Source organism: Lepisosteus oculatus, chromosome 19 (genome assembly GCF_040954835.1).
Source record: "Lepisosteus oculatus isolate fLepOcu1 chromosome 19, fLepOcu1.hap2, whole genome shotgun sequence".
NCBI lineage: Eukaryota > Metazoa > Chordata > Actinopteri > Semionotiformes > Lepisosteidae > Lepisosteus > Lepisosteus oculatus.
In genome coordinates, this window is record NC_090714.1 from 10040609 (window position 1) to 10059414 (window position 18806).

Sequence of the window (18806 nt, forward strand, 5' to 3'; positions counted from 1 at the left end):
TCTTTTTTATTTATTAGAAGACTTAAAACAAACTAAATGAGCATTGTATAGACTGAAACGTCACATGTGAACTTTCCAGTTTTTCCACCTCTTTTCTTTCTGTTTGACACTTCGTTTAGTGCACCTTCAGTAGAGAGCCCTGGAGGGAGAGAACACAGTACAGGACAGCTGCTGTGCAGCTGGGGATTCGCCAGCACCAAGCAATCTTGCTGGTGCCCTTTACCTGTCCTGTAGATCTGAGCTTCCTCTTCTGGGCTGGGCTGCCAGCTGGGCACGAGGCCGGTCTCTGGGGCCAGCTGGTACTGCGTCAGCAGGCGGTGTAGCTGCACTGGTTTGAGAGCAGGGTACTCAGCACAAAAGGACTTCCAGCTCATCTGTTGAAACCGGGAAAGAGCCTGCTTCTGAGCTCTCATTTTCATTTATCTGCTTTTAGCTTTATTTTTATGTTTTACTGAGCCTTACACAGACTTATATGGACATCATTTATTATAAGCAAGTTTTATAAAGAAAACTTCCACATCGCAGGAAATTAACAACATTATATAGAAATTCCTACTAATATTAAGAGTTCCTCAGCATTGTACCTTCAGTGACCAAGTAGTCAGAACTGCAGTTTAATGTCTCATCAAGACAGCAGCTCTTACGACACAATTTCCCAGGTTAACATCCTAGAGAATCTTTTTTTTTAGGATATTCTGGTCCAGATGGATGACTGTCACCTGCTGATTCACCAACCACAACCGGGTTTTCCTTGGAGGTTTTCTATCCCTGTACTAACCCGGACCAGCCTTAGTTAGCAGCTGAGATTTGTTGATAACAAAACATAATGCTGCTATTTGTAAAAATAATAATTGAAACAATTATTGAATAATTTCAATAATTGAAAACATTTTATACAGAAACTCCTTTTGCCATCTGATGGATTTTGTCCACAGATAATGAAGGTATGCAAAAGAAGTTAAACATACTATTTATCCCTTAACATAATATTTACGCAGCACATATCCTTACAGTATGTGCAGAAAGTAGGCCATGAGAGATTGGATGAAGCAGTCAGTACAGGACTGATAAAAAGCTAAGATCAGGTGAGGAGGTGAAATAAGCTTTCATAATCACAAAAAAACAACCAGTGTTTAAACTAAAAACAAAATTTAATTTATTGGAGGCTTTGATTCAAATGTATTAAGCAATTCTTTATTATGTAAAACAACACCAAAGGACACATGTGTGATACTACTATACAATATTACTTTATTTCCTTCCTAATGTGCCTGTCAGGCAGAAAGTGATTATTAAATGGGAAGTGGGATGATTTCCTGAGACCAGATATTTATATCTAGTATTAATATACAAAACTAAACTGTAGAGTGTCATGTGGAATATTACCCAAGCAACCATTTAATATCCGAATGACACCCAGTTATTGTCCGCTGAAGCATAAACCTTAATTGTTCTGCCAATGTCTGTGTGTAATTTGTAACTCGGTTCATAGAAAAATCCTGTTTTTTTCTCAACAGTTGTGCTACAGGATATTACTTTGTGGTTTTTATATTTTTTCAAGATGGAAGAGGTAACTATTTAGCATTTATATATAATTTTTTAATTAAAGTGATAAACATGTTAAGTTGAAAACATTAAAAGAACAATGTTCGCTAAAGCTCACATTATTTCTGCAGTATGATGTATCTATAAGAACAATGCATAAACCTATAAATATAACAATTTTAAAATGATAGCTATTAAAAATAATAATAATAACAAAATACTAAAAATGTTCATTTGTCTACAGCTCACAGGATCTGCAGTATATATTTCACTAATAAGGGTCGTGATTGGATTTGCTTTCACAGTATTTTATTAGCTAGTTAGCAGTGGCAGAACCTAAACTAAAGATGAACTTGGACTTCCTAGCCACTTTGCTGAATTATTTATTCTGTGGATATTATGTGTGTGGCATTCATGGAGACCATCAATAAAGAATTAAATGCTGGGTTTTAAAACTGTTCACAAATATTTTGCCTAGTGCACTTCAACAGGATAAAACAAAGAGCTGCCTGGTTATCGAAGGATAAACCCTGCGGTAAAGGCGCTCGCCTGTGCACAGGTTGAGCATCCTGTGATCCAGGTGTTGCAGGTTTGAGCCTGGGTCATGTCTGCAGCTGATGGCCATTGGATTCCCATTGTGCCGCTGAGGGTAGGGCAGGGATAGTTGGCCACAGAGCCACTGTGGCTGACCAGGCACTTGCAATTTCGCAGTGCTGCCGGTGAGAAATGTGGTTCCTCTCCAGTCTTCGCCTGTATGGCTACTGTATGTGCTGCTTGTGATGTGCCAAAAGATGAGTGGTTCAAAGGTGGGCAGGTCAGAATAGAACGCATTTTGGGCCATAAATGTGTAGGAGGTATATGAAATTTGTCCATGTCAGAAATTAAAGTTATAATTTTGCATTTATTCTTGACACTTTAATAATGTGCACCCATTTTAGTCAATAGAATTGATAAAACTGAATATCTACAGACATAAAGATGCAAACAAAAGACATATTTATGGGGACCAAACACATGGAGAGCTTTATTAAGCAACTGGAAGAAGAATTACTCCTCCTGAGAATCTCTGGCTGCAGTAAAGGAACACATGGTGATGGAATGCAGAATAGAAAGTAGCAGGAGGCATTTAATAAACCTAAAATTAATTCATTTCTCTATTTGTTGAATATACTGCCAAAAGGCTCCAAAGAGAATAAAATGTTGATAGGTAATATTATATCCTGCTTTTCATATAACTAATTGCATCTTCTGTGCAAAATTAATATTATCATAGGCTTTCACATTGAGGAGATTTTTAATTTACTTTCAGTACATTGTCTTTGTGAAAATATAATGACAATTACAAATACAAGAACCAAAAAAATCCATGTGTCTGTTATAAATGCTAAAATATCCTTAAGGACCCAAATATTATAATTCTGGTATTGAAATCAATATTATTGATCACAATGACAAGCCCCTCCATCACACTGATTCATGGCAAACATTTAGCGTAGTTACAATGACTCACTGCTTACATACAGCAGTGTCATGACAACAGTACATATAGCTTTAACTCAGTCCTGACTGGCTAATAAGTGTACACATAACTTTAATTAATTAACATGTGGATCAAACTGTAATGTCATAAGATGATTATGCCAAATGACTTTCCATAGAGTTGGTCTGCACTTCATTTATACTCCTTTATGTGAGGTCATTGGTTTCAAAGCCATGAATGTGAAAAATACACAATTGGTGATTCAAGATAATGAGAGGTAAAGGAAGAATAAAATAAACTGCTCCGTAAATTTACCTGTTCTTCTCAAATTCTGTAAAAAAAAAATGTTTGTGGTATGGTGTGTGGTGAACTTTCATAAGGGTTTAAGAAAAAAATCTGGGCATGTCAACCATACTGTACCTGCACAAGCTGTTCGGTAGGTGTGGCCAGCAAGCTCACAGCACTGGAGAATTTGCTGAAGAACTTCTCAGCTAGGTGGCCGAGTCCTGCCTTCCCTGCCCAGTCCAATACCATCCGTAAACTGGCCTGGATCCGCACCCCATGGGCCCAGCGGAGCCACCCACGGGCAGGGCCTGTACAGGGAGAAACATCATTGTTAGGACTGGTGATCCTCAGTACTGATGAAAGCTGTGTGAATATCTTTCACATGTGTATTATGAAGAGAAATTTGGCTATCACACTGTTTAGCATTTTTTCCCATATCCCCATTCTAAAAAACGAATTTATGAGCATGAATTGATCTGTTTTTTATTACATATTTAAGTCTGTAGAGGGATTGTCTAGACATCTTCAGTACAGTAATCAATCCTATGTTTAATAGTTTATAACCTGAGGTCAGCTTGTTGAATTAGAACCATCCAAACGGGAAGTATTTATTATTATCAGCAGTTGCAGCATCTAATATAACTGTGGAGAGGAAATTATATAATTCTTTTTTTCTATATTTCTAGGCCAGCTATAATACAGTGAGAATAAATGTCATCCTAGAGAACATTTAGCCATTAACTTAAGTACTGAGTACAAAATAGAGTAGACTACTTTGGTGAACTTTTATTATGCTGGGGAATGTGATGCCTACAGAGATTTCGAGTAGCCTATGCTGGGGCATTGTTCATAAAGGAATAATACACAAGGAAAATTGTCATACCTACAAGAATCACCATTTGGAAAGTCTAAAATGAAGCCTTGAAGTAATATTTCACACTATGAGATGAAACACAAATGCCACAATCTGTCTGCAGGTATTCACAGTGTGTAATATAATAAATACATCATTATAGTACATGCATATATTAATAAAATATTAAAATATAAATTGTTTGATACTACTGTATGTAGTTTGCCTGTTAATTTGAAGGAAAAAACGAACAACTGGATGGTTTCAGGCTTAAGTGTGAACTATAATTTGTACATTTATTTTTCTCTTTTATCTCCGAATAAGGTCACAATTCTATTTAGTCAATATGTATTTTACTTTATTTAACTCTTTATTACACACAGATTTATGCCATCAAAACACTTACATTGTAATGTGGTAGAAATGATTCACAAATCAAGTTGGTTTCCTCACATTGGGTCACTATATTTGAGCGATTGATTACTCAGTTATTACAGAGTTACTGAAATTGACTAATCCTAAGTCAAACGAACTTTAAGCAACTAAATGATTCTAACGGGGTTCTTCTGATGACCAATTCTGATCTACTGTCCAATTACTCTCTTGGAATGGAAATTACTTTTAAGCATATCAAATATGAATCGAAACCAGTTGAAGAACAAATGTATGATCTGTAAAAAAGATTACTGGAAAAATTGTTTCCCACTGTAAATGGCACAGAATAATAAATCATTGACCCTAGAGACACAATAGTTTTGCAATGTACAGTATTTGATCAGAGATGGACCTGAATATGTAGTCTTCTTTACATTCTACAAGGCCTTTTGAAAGTGCAGGAATAAAAACTGTTTTCCTGCAGGTGTTATAAGGCATAATTCTCGCCAGAAATCCCAAACTGCAGCATACTTTTGCAGAGCATTTGTGGGAAAGAGAGAGAATGTGATGCAGGAATATAAATATTGTAGACATTATTACTCCCTTGGGAAAATGTATTTACAAAATAAGAACATGCAGTACAGCATCTGAAATCACAGAACTCTCTTGTACTGGAACTGCAGTGCACTGCTGGGCTTCTGCTTTCCAAGACTTTCTATGCATCAAAAATAGAGATTTAGATTTGAATTCCATTGTAACTGTGCTTTTACCTCATTTATATTGTATATAATTATATCTATATATAATTACAATTCCTACACCACTTCAAAAAGGGGAGACAGGATGTAACCAGCCTAAAACAAGTACTGTAGATATTATCAACTATAATACATCTCATAATTCCTTGCATTTTCTTTTAGAAGTGGCTTTCTGAATATTTAACTGGGACAATGTTCCTGTAACAATTTGTTTTTTATATATTCTTTATTCTTTGGTTGCAATTATATTTTTTTCAAGCAAACAATAATATATTTTTTTATTTTTACTTTTATAGCTTAAAAATTGAAATTCACCTGAATCACTTCATACAGGACACTTTAAGACCTGCTCTTAATGAAATACTGTCAAAACTTAAAAGGATTTTAATAAATATTAGATGTGTGACAGTGACCAAATAAAATAAATGTAAAGGCTTTCAACATTCAATCCAAGGTGTAAATACATGGCTTTAGGTAACAGTTCAAACATATTTCGTCTTTAACTTAATTAAAATTTCTGTTACATTAACTAATTAAGTGTAAATTAATCTACCGAGTTGCAAGTTGTTACACTATATTATGCAAGTACAATAATATGTTTAGTGTTTTTTTATCAGATAATACTTCAAAGACCATCCACAATAATAGGATTACAGAATGTCTAGTACTGTAATCTCCACCTCCTTTAATGACAGGAAGGTCAATTGTGTACTGTTTAAAATAATAGCTAAATCTGAAAAAAAAACTAAACATACGCAACCCAACCAAACAATGTTTGTACATATATTTATATATAGGGTCACTAAAAAAATTATACTAAATATAGTATTATGTTAATTATGTTAAACCTTTGATTACCCAACGTGATAAAAATGTTTTTTTTAATTAATAAAGGAGGTCCAGATCTCAAACCTGTTTAAAAATATATTTTGATATTAATTTTTGGGAAAGATAGAACCATTCATATTCAGATTCTCAATTCTGTGATTCTGGGAATGTTGGTCTTTTTGGTCTAAAATTCTACTTCAACCAAGAAGAAAAAAATAATAGACTGAAAATCAAAATGTTTAGAGCTTGAATTTTCAATGTTTTGAAAAAAACATTTTATTACAAAGTGCATATAATACATAATATTAATGTAGGAGAGTGTGCACAGTCTCGGATCCTATCCTAATACACTATTCCCCAAACCTGTGTTGTTAGGTATTTATTGGGTTGGACCACTGAGTGGAATTACAGCTAAATCCAAATTTGGAAAAGGAATACAAATGTCAAATTACTTAATTTCAGGCTCCTTACTCAAAAGTCTTCAAACAGTCAACTGTAGCACAAAGAGTTACAAGCAAAGTTTGTAATAAAACCATGAGTTTTAGGTATTCATTGTAAAAAAGGAATTACAATCCGTAAGGTTTTTTACTGTCTATTATAACAAAATGTTATCTGTTATTTGGTTACTGCCGGTTCCAAAAGAAAAATTAGACACACAAAACAGTTTGTTTGACTTGGTCTGACAGCTGCGCACAATAGTGTGGTTATGACTATTTGACAGGTCAGCTGTAACCACATTGTGGTTCTGGAAAAAGCGTGATGTTGGAGCCTGAAGCGGATGTCGGCTTAAGTGTTAAAACATACTTTTGCTGGTAGGAGAAATGAGGAGACAGTTGTGTAAATTGAATAAAGCAGAGGGTAGGGTGGGGGCACGAGAAAGGCTTCAAGTTTCCATTTTGTCTCCTGTAATGTATCATTAGCCGTCTCTCCAGTGCTCCTGTGCCCTGGTTGCCATGGCTGCTGCAGTCATTTATATAGATAGTGTGGCAGGAAGCCCGTTCGGACACATCAGCCCACAAGCGCTGGGGCACAGTCCTTTTCATAATGAAGCTCACTGCTGAGCAGGAGCAAGGTGTTTCCCTTTGAAATGTTTTGCACTCCTAGTGGGAGGTGAATGCGCACATGTAACTACACCCCAGGAAAAAGCAACAGAGCTCAAGCAAGGTCAAATCAAGTCACACGATTGACCTTACCTGATTCTAAAGGAAAAACAGTTTGGCACTTCTAAATTAGATTTTGTTTGATATTTTATTAACTTTGTGTTCTTTCTAAAAATACTTAGAAATTAAATTGGCAGTGATTCACAATGATTTTTTTAAACCAATAATTTTTGTTGCTGGAAATAATATTGTTGTCTGCCTTGTGACTAAGCTTTGGACTGCAATTCCACAATAGTCAACAAGTACAGTAATTGTAGACAGACACAATCACAAAACTGTTCGCCTTCTCATGAAGACAACACAAATAGATAACCTTAAGCAGGAACACAGAGTTACAGTGGTTAAGATCTTATCCATGTAGGAGATGATTCCTGTCTTTTTTTAAATGAAGATGCATTGCTCCAGTAACTGGGCTCAGCATGGTTGTTGCAGGTTATCATGTTATGTGCACTGCAATGGGAGCATGTTATGGTCTGTTGACAGAGACTGATAGACTATCACTGATATCGAGCTACTTTAAGAAACAAACAAACAGTGTGGGGATTTGGGTAAAAGCTTTTGTACAGCATAAAAACAATAGAGCAGACATAAAGGTGGGAAAAAAACAAAAACACTGTGCTTTAGATTAAAACCCAGCAAGCAACCTGTGGCTGACAAAAGAAAAAGTGAATATTTACTGTAACATATAAAATAAATAAAAATGTTAATATACACATAATTATAATTATATTTATCTAGAGAAAGAGTTTATTTCAGATTTTGAAGATAAAAAATATTTTAGACATTTCAAATTGAAAAGAACATAGTAACAGTATAAATTTATTTAAATGTAATCTCGATGGCTGACCTAGAGGTCATTTTATTTACAAATAGTTTCATTTGCCATTACACCCCAAAGCAGTGTTGCAAAAAAATAAAAATGGTTGCAAACCCAAAGCCGTATGAGCTTGTCCTTCTTCATACCAGCGTGAGAAAATAAAGTTGCAGTCCCCACCCCTACCCCTACTCCCTCCCCCCATCACGAGGAGACAACGCAACTGAGCCACCAAAGCGTGACTCTGAACCACAGCCAGCGACCGAGTTAAAGAGCTACTACTACCTGCTATATATTTACAGTATTTCTCATTTCAGTTTCTATTTTATTATTAATAAATTAATATAGTTAGTTACATTCAGAGATGTAATTATACTACGGTTATTTTTAGCTATCACCCTTCCTCCACTTTTTAGCAGTTTTCACTCTCAGGGGGTCCCAGCCTTGTCTCATTTTTTCATTATTGTTTCAGTGGTCTTTTTAATACCATTTTGTTGTTCTAGATTATATATCTGATTTTGTTTTAAGGCTTGTTGTAAACCGGTACCACTGGTCTTTACTCCTGGCAGTATTCGCATTTGCTAACTCATTCATGTTCATTCATGATATTAATACATTATTAATATAATTGTAATATGTGACTTGTTGTGAGATATAATAAAATAAAAAGAAAGTGGTACTACTACCAGCTATATAACTATATAATATTTAGATCCCTAAATTAATATCATTAATGACATTTAGAAACTATTGTTACTTCCAGCTACCAAAATTTCTTTAGTTATATAATTCTATATTAATATTCCATATTAAGTGCATTTAAAAATACACACCACAAGGGCCATCTTTTGATCGTCTTTGTCCAGTGAGTCACACACCGTACTACAGTACCGCACATACGCTAATAAGAATTAATGAGTGTTCTGATTGACTGTATCTGTATGACAATGCATGTGTATGTGTAATCTGAAAATACAGTAACTGTAAGAGATATGATATAGTAAGCATAGAGAAAAATAGCTACATTCCCCACTGTTATTGCATGATAAAAATATGATTAGGAACCACTTAAACAGGTAGGAATTTAATGAATGATTTTTTACCACCTTGACTGACTGGACAGTTTTGGCCCATTAACTTTGGAAGTACACCATCTATTCTTAGTTAGAATATATTTTATATAAAGAAACCTTTCATTTATGACAATCTTAACAAAAATAATCAAACTACAGTATTCAACAAGGCACATACATTCATACATTACATACTTTAACTCAAATGATAGAATTACTGTAGTATTTCAGTCTTCCCCCAAGATGTCAAAATGCCAAAGCACTTTATTAAAGTAGTTAGTTACACATACAGTACAGTGACCTCTAGATTTATGCACGAAAATGAAGCAGGAACAAAAAACATCAGAAACCAGAATTATTTACAGATTGGGAAATGTGTTATGCTGGAAAAAAGCAAAAGACAGTGCTGTAATCTTAGAAGTGTTGCACTAGGCAAACTTTCTCAGAAAGTTAAAGTTCAGAAATTCATGAAGGTGACATCAAGCAAACGCATATTGGAGATCTTTCACTTCTGCCTTTGACTTTACAGTTGCTTCCCAAACCACTTGTCTCACAGCACATAGTGGTGAGTTACACTTACACTGAGACTTATACAGAGTCTTATACAGTTACTGCTGTAGGGGTGCTCATATACTAGTACCTTAATTGGTTTTAATTATGAAACTTACAGTGGAAGGGGATGCATTATTTTTTAGTATTTCAATTAGCTATAACCCAATTTGTGGAGGTCAATAACAATTTGAATGTAGTCTTCAAAGAGCTGCCTGACGTTAACAATGGTGTTACATGCATCTTCCATGTCACACCTCCTTTTATACCACAGGAAAACAAGATATTAAAAACATACAAATGAGTTTTACAAATGAGAGGAGGGCATTCATCCCATAAAGCATGGTAGTAGGTAACTGATTAAAGTATCTCATCCAGCCTTTTCTTGAAAGAAGCCATCTTCCAAAATTCAGACATGTCCACTTTTCTTGTTTTATAATGTACTTCCACATGGTTTCTACTTGTATTTTTCTATTTCAATTTTGATTATGAAAAATCCAATGGATTTTTGTTGTCCATACCATTAAGGATTTTGAATACGTGGATATGGACCCATTGTAGTATTTCCTGTTCAAGACTATTGTAAATGTGGTTTTACAGTGTAATCTTAATATTATCATACACTTTTAACTATATATATGTAACAGGGTCTCCGCTAATTAGTTGTGTGATATACAAGGCAACTTTTCCCCTCACTACCTGAAACCTGAATATTTATTAACAAAACCAGAATCTACATAATTGATATGCATTAGAAAGGGGAGTGATCCTAAAGCAGATCCCCGTGGTACTCCACTAATTATATCACTATTTTCTCTTACACAATTCTCAATCTACAGTAAAAGCATTGCCCTTTCAAGGAACAGAATGTTATTGTACATCAGTTTTTATTGGATTTTATTTAAAGGAATACTTAGATATAATATAAATGTGACTCTTGTGTTTTCTCTAATTCAATTATTTATGACAAATATAACTTAAAGCTATTACAACAACAGAGGAACAATTTTAAATTGTTTAAAGCAAGACACATTATCCAGTCCATAACACATTCTGTTATATGATGTTTTTGGCTTCTGTTTCATCAAGGTTATGAATAAATCTGTAGGGCAATGTACATTTTGGAAGTATTTTACCTTATCTTGATGCTAAGTCTGAGATGACCAACACAATTTACTGCACCTGCGGATTAAGGAATGCTATTTGTCTCAAAATACTAAATAATTACAAGCTCCAGTGGAACACAGCAAAATATTTTCTGTAACTAATCCTACTATAAACAAAAAACTCTGTAACTAATCCTACTGAAACATTTTATGAAAAATGTCATTGAATTCACATCCCCAGACAATAGTGTATGGTGCTGAATTATTCATTCTTAGCTATAAAACCTCTAAAAATGACTGAGATTCTTCTACATTTTTATGGCTAAGTATGTGAATTATGAATAAGTATTTAATTAAATTATAACTAGGCAGTATTTTCACAGACATATTGTTGCTTAAACAACTAAAATAGAGATTGGGTGCTATTCCAACAGATTAATTGTTTTCTGGATTTGCAATTGTTGTTAATACTTTTTCTTTATTACAAATACCAGTGCCACTACAGCATTATGAACACTAGTTGCCCCTCACCTAAGACCCACCTACAAAGATCTTCCACTCATTGCCTTGTCAAATTAGCTATTATAAATGTTGACTACTAAAATCACCATCTTCACTGGGTACTTTTTTACGCTCTGTAATTTATACAATACAGTTAGCATTTGCTGCAGGAGATTTTTTTAAATGAAGCCTAAGTTGTAATGAAGCAGATTTGCTGGATGGATGACATTAAAAAAAAATCTAAGCTATAAAAATCTTTATATTGTGCAATATGACTTAATGTTTGTTTAAAGTCACAGGTGAGGGATAAAAAAGGAATTACCAATCCAATATTTTATGCAGATGTCTGCAATCAGATCCTTGCAACTTTAAAAGAATTAGTTAAAATGTTGGCTTATGAAGATCCATCCCATTAAGACTTCAATCTGTCGATGGCTCATTTCCTTCGAGACTCAAAGTCTAGCTATTTTGTTATGTGGAGAGTCATATGAAAATTTAGGAGATGCTTTCGTTTTGCTGTAATTTTATACTTGTTTCTTTTGTCCAACATAACATTTAAATGCAACAACAGTATGGTATTTCATTTTATTGAAACCATTGCTTGTCGCAGGTTTTATTATTGGCACAGAGTGTTTTATGTTACTATACCATCAATGCAATACACTGGTTAATAGCTTCATTCTGATTTCACTGAACATCTCACTGGACAAAGAACTACAGTACTTGGAATAATTGCCAAAAGACTCGAAAGCCATTATGCTATGCCCTTTTAAACACAATGTTCTAATTAAAAGATCAGAATAATCTTTCTCCCTGATTTCTGTACTAGAGATTTGTGTATTGCTGTTGCAGCTGAGAGACGTTAACATATATATAGATACTGGTTTACATATCTATAGGTTTTGGTTGTATAATATCTAAACTGTCTTAGAAAATTGGCTAAGTCTTATTTAACACCATTTAATAGCAAAACACACACAGCACAAAAGCATGCAAGAACACAACATTTTATAATGAAATAATTAAACTTTATAACAAAACTTACATAAACTTATATAAATATTATATAAACTTATATAAATCATTATATTATATATATATAATTATTCAGATGCATTACATATATTTGTCACTTTCTGTGAAATTCCCATGCAATTTCCAGGTTTTTTTTCTTGAACATTATTTGTTCTGCAATAAGGATTTTAGGAACATACAGTATCAAATGTTTTTTAGAGATTAAATTTAGAGATTTAGAGAAACAACACAACAAACCAGAAACTACAACAGTTACATTTCAATACCACTAGCTCTGTTGTTTTTAATACTTCTTTCAATATAGTCTATCCCTAGTTTATTATTAACTCTCCCACTTTAAATTAATGCACTGTAAAGCATGTTGGTAAAAACCTTCTATTTGTTTGATTAAGTTGCTCCATTTTTCTTACTAGTGAATGAGGTATTTCTATTCTGAGGTGGCAACACTGATTACTGGAAAGGTAGCAGTGTCATATAAAAATGCAGCTCTTCAACACTATCTAGCTCATATTTGACTCTGTCATAAAGAACTGCCCCAGGTGATTAAAGCCAGTGCAAAGGAGGTGCTGCTTTACTTTTACATTGTTTTCTGCTTAAAGATTTTCTGGTAAAGAAAAATCAAAATGTTGTTGAAATCATTATGTAGGACTTATCTGGAATCCAATATACAGTACCGGCAGAACAAATAAATTGGATTTGGAGGTATAAAGAGCTTGGGGAAATGATGGAAGTTATTACAAGAAGACACTTTTAGTCAAGGCTTAAGAAAGCAGGCATTGTATTACATAATTGCAAAGTAGGACTTTAGTGTATAATGTGTAAATGATCTCTGGTGTTTGTATTTGATAATAACAAACTTGTGTCTTTTAAAAGGAAGTAGGACCCTTTTGGGAAAACAAGCTGAAGCCTCACCTTTGTCTAAGAGTTGGTTGAAGAGAGAGACATTGGAGAAGAAGAACAGGTATGCAAACATCTGGGACTGGATCTCAGGGTGGACCTCGTACTGCTGGAGCAGGTCCTGGGTTGTCTGAAGGATCTGGAGCAGTTTACGAATCGACTCAGGGAGCATTCCCGAGCCTCGCCAGCAGGGGTCACTACTGTCTGCCGCGAAAGGGTTGCAATCCAAGAGGCCAGGCAGAGAAACATACAAAGACTGGAATGGAAAAGGCCAAAAACATACTAGACTTAATCACAGTATTCTTGGTATCTGATTATTATTTTTTTAACCTAACATTTTTTTGCAATTATAACATCAAATTATACGTACAAGGCTTTTCCCTGCCCCCTCCTGGGCTACTCTGACCACATCTCTGTTATGCTAATTCCAGCATACAGAACGCTGCTAAAACACACCAAACCAGTTCTGAAACAGATCAGAGTATGGCCACATGGAGCCATCTCAGCATTACAGGACTGTTTTGAGCACACAGACTGGAATATGTTCAAGGAGGCTGCTACCTATGAGCATCTCATCAACTTAGAGGAGTATGCAGCATCTGTAACTGGCTTCATCAGTAAGTGTATAGATGACGTCACTGTCTCTAAATCCACCATCACACGGGCCAACCAGAAGTCATGGCTGACTGCAGAGGTCCATGCACTGCTAAGAACCCGTGATGCTGCATTTAGATCAACCTGTCCCATGCCATCAGGGAGGCAAAGCACGGAAAATCCCTGGCCACTTCCTGGACATGCAGCACATGTGGCAGGGCATCCAGTCCATTTCTGATTACAGGACTACCTCACGTGCCAGTGACGGATATGCTGAACAACTTCTATGCACGGTATGAAGCAGTGAATGTTGTGTCTGTGAGGAAAACCACACTTCCTCCCAATGATCAGGTGTTTTGGCTGTCCGCAGATGATGTAAGGAGGACACTAGCCAAAGTTAATCCACGTAAGGTATATCCGATAATATACTTGGTTGAGTGCTCAAGGAATGTGCAGAACAGCTAGCTGATGTCCTCACATATATATTGTACAGTATATATATATTAATGGCTCCTTGTGCGAGGCGGTCATCCCCGTATGCTTCAAAACCACCACTATTATACCAGTGCCGAAGAAGTCAGTGTCCTGCTTCAATGATTACCACCCCATGGCACTCACACCAATTATCATGAAGTACTTCGAGAGACTAGTCATGAGCCACATCAAGACAGTCCAGACTCCCTAACCCTTAAGACCCCCTTCAGTTTGCATACCGCCCCAACTGGTCTACTGATAATGCCGTATCTCTTGCCCTTCACCTGGCCCTGTCCCGCCTGGATAAGAAAGACTATTATGTAATAATGCTTTTCATTGACTTCAGTTCAGCATTTAATACAATCATCCCCCAGAAGCTGATAGAAAAATTGATCATGCTGAACCTTAATACCTCCCTCTGTAACTGGATTCTGGTCTTTCTGACCAAGAGACCTCAAGAGTCCGGATCGGAAATAACATCTCCAGCACCATCACAATGAGCACCGGAACCCCCAGGGCTGTGTGCTCAACCCACTACTGTTCACATTGATAACTCACGACTGTACTGCCAAGCACAGTTCAAACTGAATCATCAAGCTTGCTGATGACACGACAGTGGTGGGCCTCATTAGCAACAACGATGAGTCTCCATACAGAGAGGAGGCAGAGCAACTAGTGGACTGGTGCACAAACAACAATCTCTTAATGTAAACAATTAAAGAGATAATCATTGACTTCAGAAGGGCCCACCACTGATCACTCCCCACTGCACATCAACGGCTCCCCTGTGGAGACAGTTAGAAGCATCAAGTTTCTTGGTGTACACATTACAGATGACCTCACTTGGGTCCCTCAATACCACCTCCCTAGCCAAGAAAGTACAGCAACGTCTCTATTTCCTGTGGCGACTGAGGAGCACAAACCTTCCCGCGCCCATTCTTACCACATTCTACAGAAGCACATTGAGAGCACCTTGACCAGCTGTATCACTGTTTGGTTTGGAAATTGCAACGTTTCAGACCACAAGACCCAGCAAAGAATTGTGGAAACAGCTGAAAAGATCATTGGAGCCTCCCTCCCTTCCATTTCTCTCACCTATCACAAACGCTGCATACACAGGGATTTAGTATAGTAGATGACCCCTCCCATAAACTATTTGTCCTCCTACCATCTGGAAAAAGATATTGCAGTGTACGGGCTAGCTCCACCAAACTCTGTAACAGCTTTTTCCCACATGTTGTCAGGCTCCTCAACACCCTGGAATCTATTTGCACCCACTCCAATTCCAGAAACAGGATATAATTTCCCCAGTGTTTTGTGGATATTGTATTATGTATTTGCTTTAGGAATTTGCACTGTCTGCACTTAGGACTATATGTATCCAGTCTACAATGTCTATGTTAGTGTCCTGTTTTTCCTGTCTGTATTTGCACTGTGGCCCATGAGGAATGATATTTCATTCCACTGTATACTTGTATATGGCTGGAATGACAAACAAACGGGAACTTGAACTTGAAAAACATTCTGTAGTAGTGTAAAGTGCACACTGTAAAGGAGTTTGGAACAAAAAGAATCTGATCTGTGTTGGGTGATTAATTAAGAAGGCCTGCTACAGTACTTCCATCTTACAAATCTGTTTTCCCTTGTTTTGGTTTTTAAAACTTGATTAATAAGTTATACGGGGACCAAGATGGAGCCCGTTTTTCAACATTTGTCACTGCATTCTACAAATATGGGACACTGACCTCTGTTGTCATTGTGAACATTCTGGACTTGTGGACATTAATCCGCTCTACTGGAACCGAGACACATTTAGATTAACAATGATATGATGGGCTGGTGCAGTAGATGGGCCTTGGAACTTGGCAATTGGAAATTGGCTTGTGGTGCATCAGCAGCATCAAACATCGAGTGTGGATGTTCTGCCCTGCAGTCCAAAGTGATGACCACCCTTGATAGAGTATCTCACATCAACAACACCAATGTGGCAAACAGCACTTGATGTGACAGTGACTCCAATATACCACTTGCTTGATGTTGTAGAAAATTCTAAACCAGCCTGAAAAGGAACCATTTTCAAATGTGCATCTTTCCAATACTCCATGGGATCTCCAACTGGTGATGTTATTGACATGCATCCAGTTGATAATAGTGTGGAGGTCTAGTGGCTTAGCATATAAGATGGTTATGAATGAGAAAGCTGGGTCTACAGCTTGTTGCAAGTTACTAAAGATCTCATGCAGCTGCAGTATGAGTAAACAGTGAACTTTCATCTTGTGGTCACCTAGCAATGGAACTAGCTCTTTCCAAACTTATTCCTGTAGTATTAGTGCTTGAACTATTGAAACCCATGGTCATTCTGAGTTCTGGATCATGCATGTACAGTATGCAATTGGTCTTCCACATACAAGTTAGTACTCTCATTAGAAGCTCTCCAACAGTTTAGCCATTACAACCATTCTTTCTAATTTATATCAATGATCTAGATTTTTGCATTGTTAGTAAACTAGTCATATTTTCAGATCAACTCAATGCGCCTGATCAGTATTCAGAATTTCAGGAATGCCATGTTCAAGCTCTCATAGATTTCTGGTCTGCCAGAATATACAGGTTAACACTGTTAGCAAAATAGTTTTCCACAGTTGGCACTGTAATTGATTCTGTAATGTCTGCTGCTAACAATATTTTACCTCTTCTTTAGTTCTTCCCCTCATACTACAAAAAGGAAATGGTTTGTCAACAGCTACAGACTTTTAAAATAACCTCTTCAAGCCCAGTTTTTCCCTGTATTTACTTACTACCTGCATATAACACTCTGCTCTCAGCCCAATTTTTGAATATATATATATATTTTTTTGCTTCTGCAGTGTTAGTTAATCCCTCTGTTTTGGTGTTCTTTGAAAATGTGACTAGTTTACCAACTATGCAAAAATCTAGCTCATTGATATAAATTAGAAAGAATAATATAATAATAAGAAGAATAAAATTCCACTCCATTGTTATAGTCTACCTACTATAACTACTTTATTTTAACCTTGAAATATGTTATATCTTGAAGGCAAAATTTAAAAAATAAATGTTATCTATAAGATACAAGGTATTAAACCAACACCCGTAAGCTTTTAAACAATAAAATATTTTTAATGAACATTTTCAAACAGTTAAGACTTAAAAAAAGAGTTAAAATTCCAGATTTCCACAGTAGTTCTTAATCCAAATGAACTCCTCATGAAGGCTATTACTTTTTCCCAATACCTTCTTTTTTTGGCTTAGAGCAGGTACTGTATGTACAGAAGGTTATTTTAATAATTTACTGACAACAACCCTTTTCCTTACCTCATAACCAAGGATTTTTTTCATAATGAAACTCAGGAGCCCTGGCAAACAACAGACACACACCCATAACACAGATAAGGTTTCAGCCTAAGAGCATGCATAAAATTTATATTAGGAGAGCTGTACAGCACCAATTATAGCTTCTCCAACAGAACAGATGGGGCATAAGTCACATTGTCTCCCTTCCCAGTGGAGATACTTGAAAGTCACTGGGCTCAGGTTAATCCTGTTAACCTATTAAGTTTCTTTATATTGCATGTAAAATTCAGATGAACTTTTTAGACATAGACTTAATACCAATTTCTACAACTTTGATTTCATAATCTAACTATAATGATTAATGTCAATCCTTGTTTTCCAAAGTAAAAAATAATTTTAAAAAAGGGTGCAATTCCTCTAATTATTAAAGCTGAATTGCAAATCTGAAGAAGTGGAGAGAAGGTACAGTAGGTGATAATGACACACATCAGGCTACATAATACATCTCAGAAATCAAGTGTGTGAGGAAATTGTGCATTAGAAAGCAGCTTTTCTTTGTGTTGCAAGTGTTTGAAAGGATCTTTGGAGAGAGACTCATAATATACCTTAGTTATCTGGGGGGTTAGCCATAACATTTATGTTAAACAAATCAAATTCTTTCATCTATTCACAAATGTTGTGATAGTGTGTTGCCAAGTGGAATGTACTAAATAAGTCTAAAGTTATGAGAAACACATTTTTTTATAATTTTTATTGGTTTCTATGATTAATTAATTAATTTAAAAGGATTTTGGTAAATTATCCCTGACTACAAAGTCTGTTAATAAGCACCAGTAGCTATAAGGTACTGCTAACCATAGGTAGTTCATAAACCCATTTTTGTGACTGCATGAACAACTATTGCCTTGCATTTAGTTGGTACATGTTACATCTTCCCATTCAACCCCACATAACAGTACAAAATTACTTGTTTAGTTTGAAGAAAATGCAACATACAGCATGCTTTCACTGAAGACTGTAGCAACGATACGGGCTTTGTATTTCACAATTCATTTCACAATACTTCAAGAGAAAGGCATACAAACTCCTTTTCTCCTAAACTAAGAGTTCCCAAGGCTAAAACGCATGTGAATTTAGTTATTTGTTGACTTAATTGACTATCAT

The 18806-nt window shown here is 35.8% G+C and overlaps 1 protein-coding gene across 6 annotated transcripts in view; it reads right to left on the reverse strand.

Annotated features, from left to right (window-relative positions):
* The window catches only part of radil (Ras association and DIL domains), a 63856-nt gene that overhangs the window by 7790 nt on the left and 37260 nt on the right, over positions 1-18806 (reverse strand). For all 6 annotated transcript variants that reach the window (XM_015360514.2, XM_015360517.2, XM_015360518.2 and 3 more), the window contains 3 exons: positions 13275-13515; positions 3446-3618; positions 224-374 (listed from right to left, as the gene is read on the reverse strand). In XM_015360514.2, the coding sequence (XP_015216000.2) occupies positions 224-374; positions 3446-3618; positions 13275-13515 (565 nt within the window). The remainder of the gene's footprint in view (positions 1-223; positions 375-3445; positions 3619-13274; positions 13516-18806) is intronic.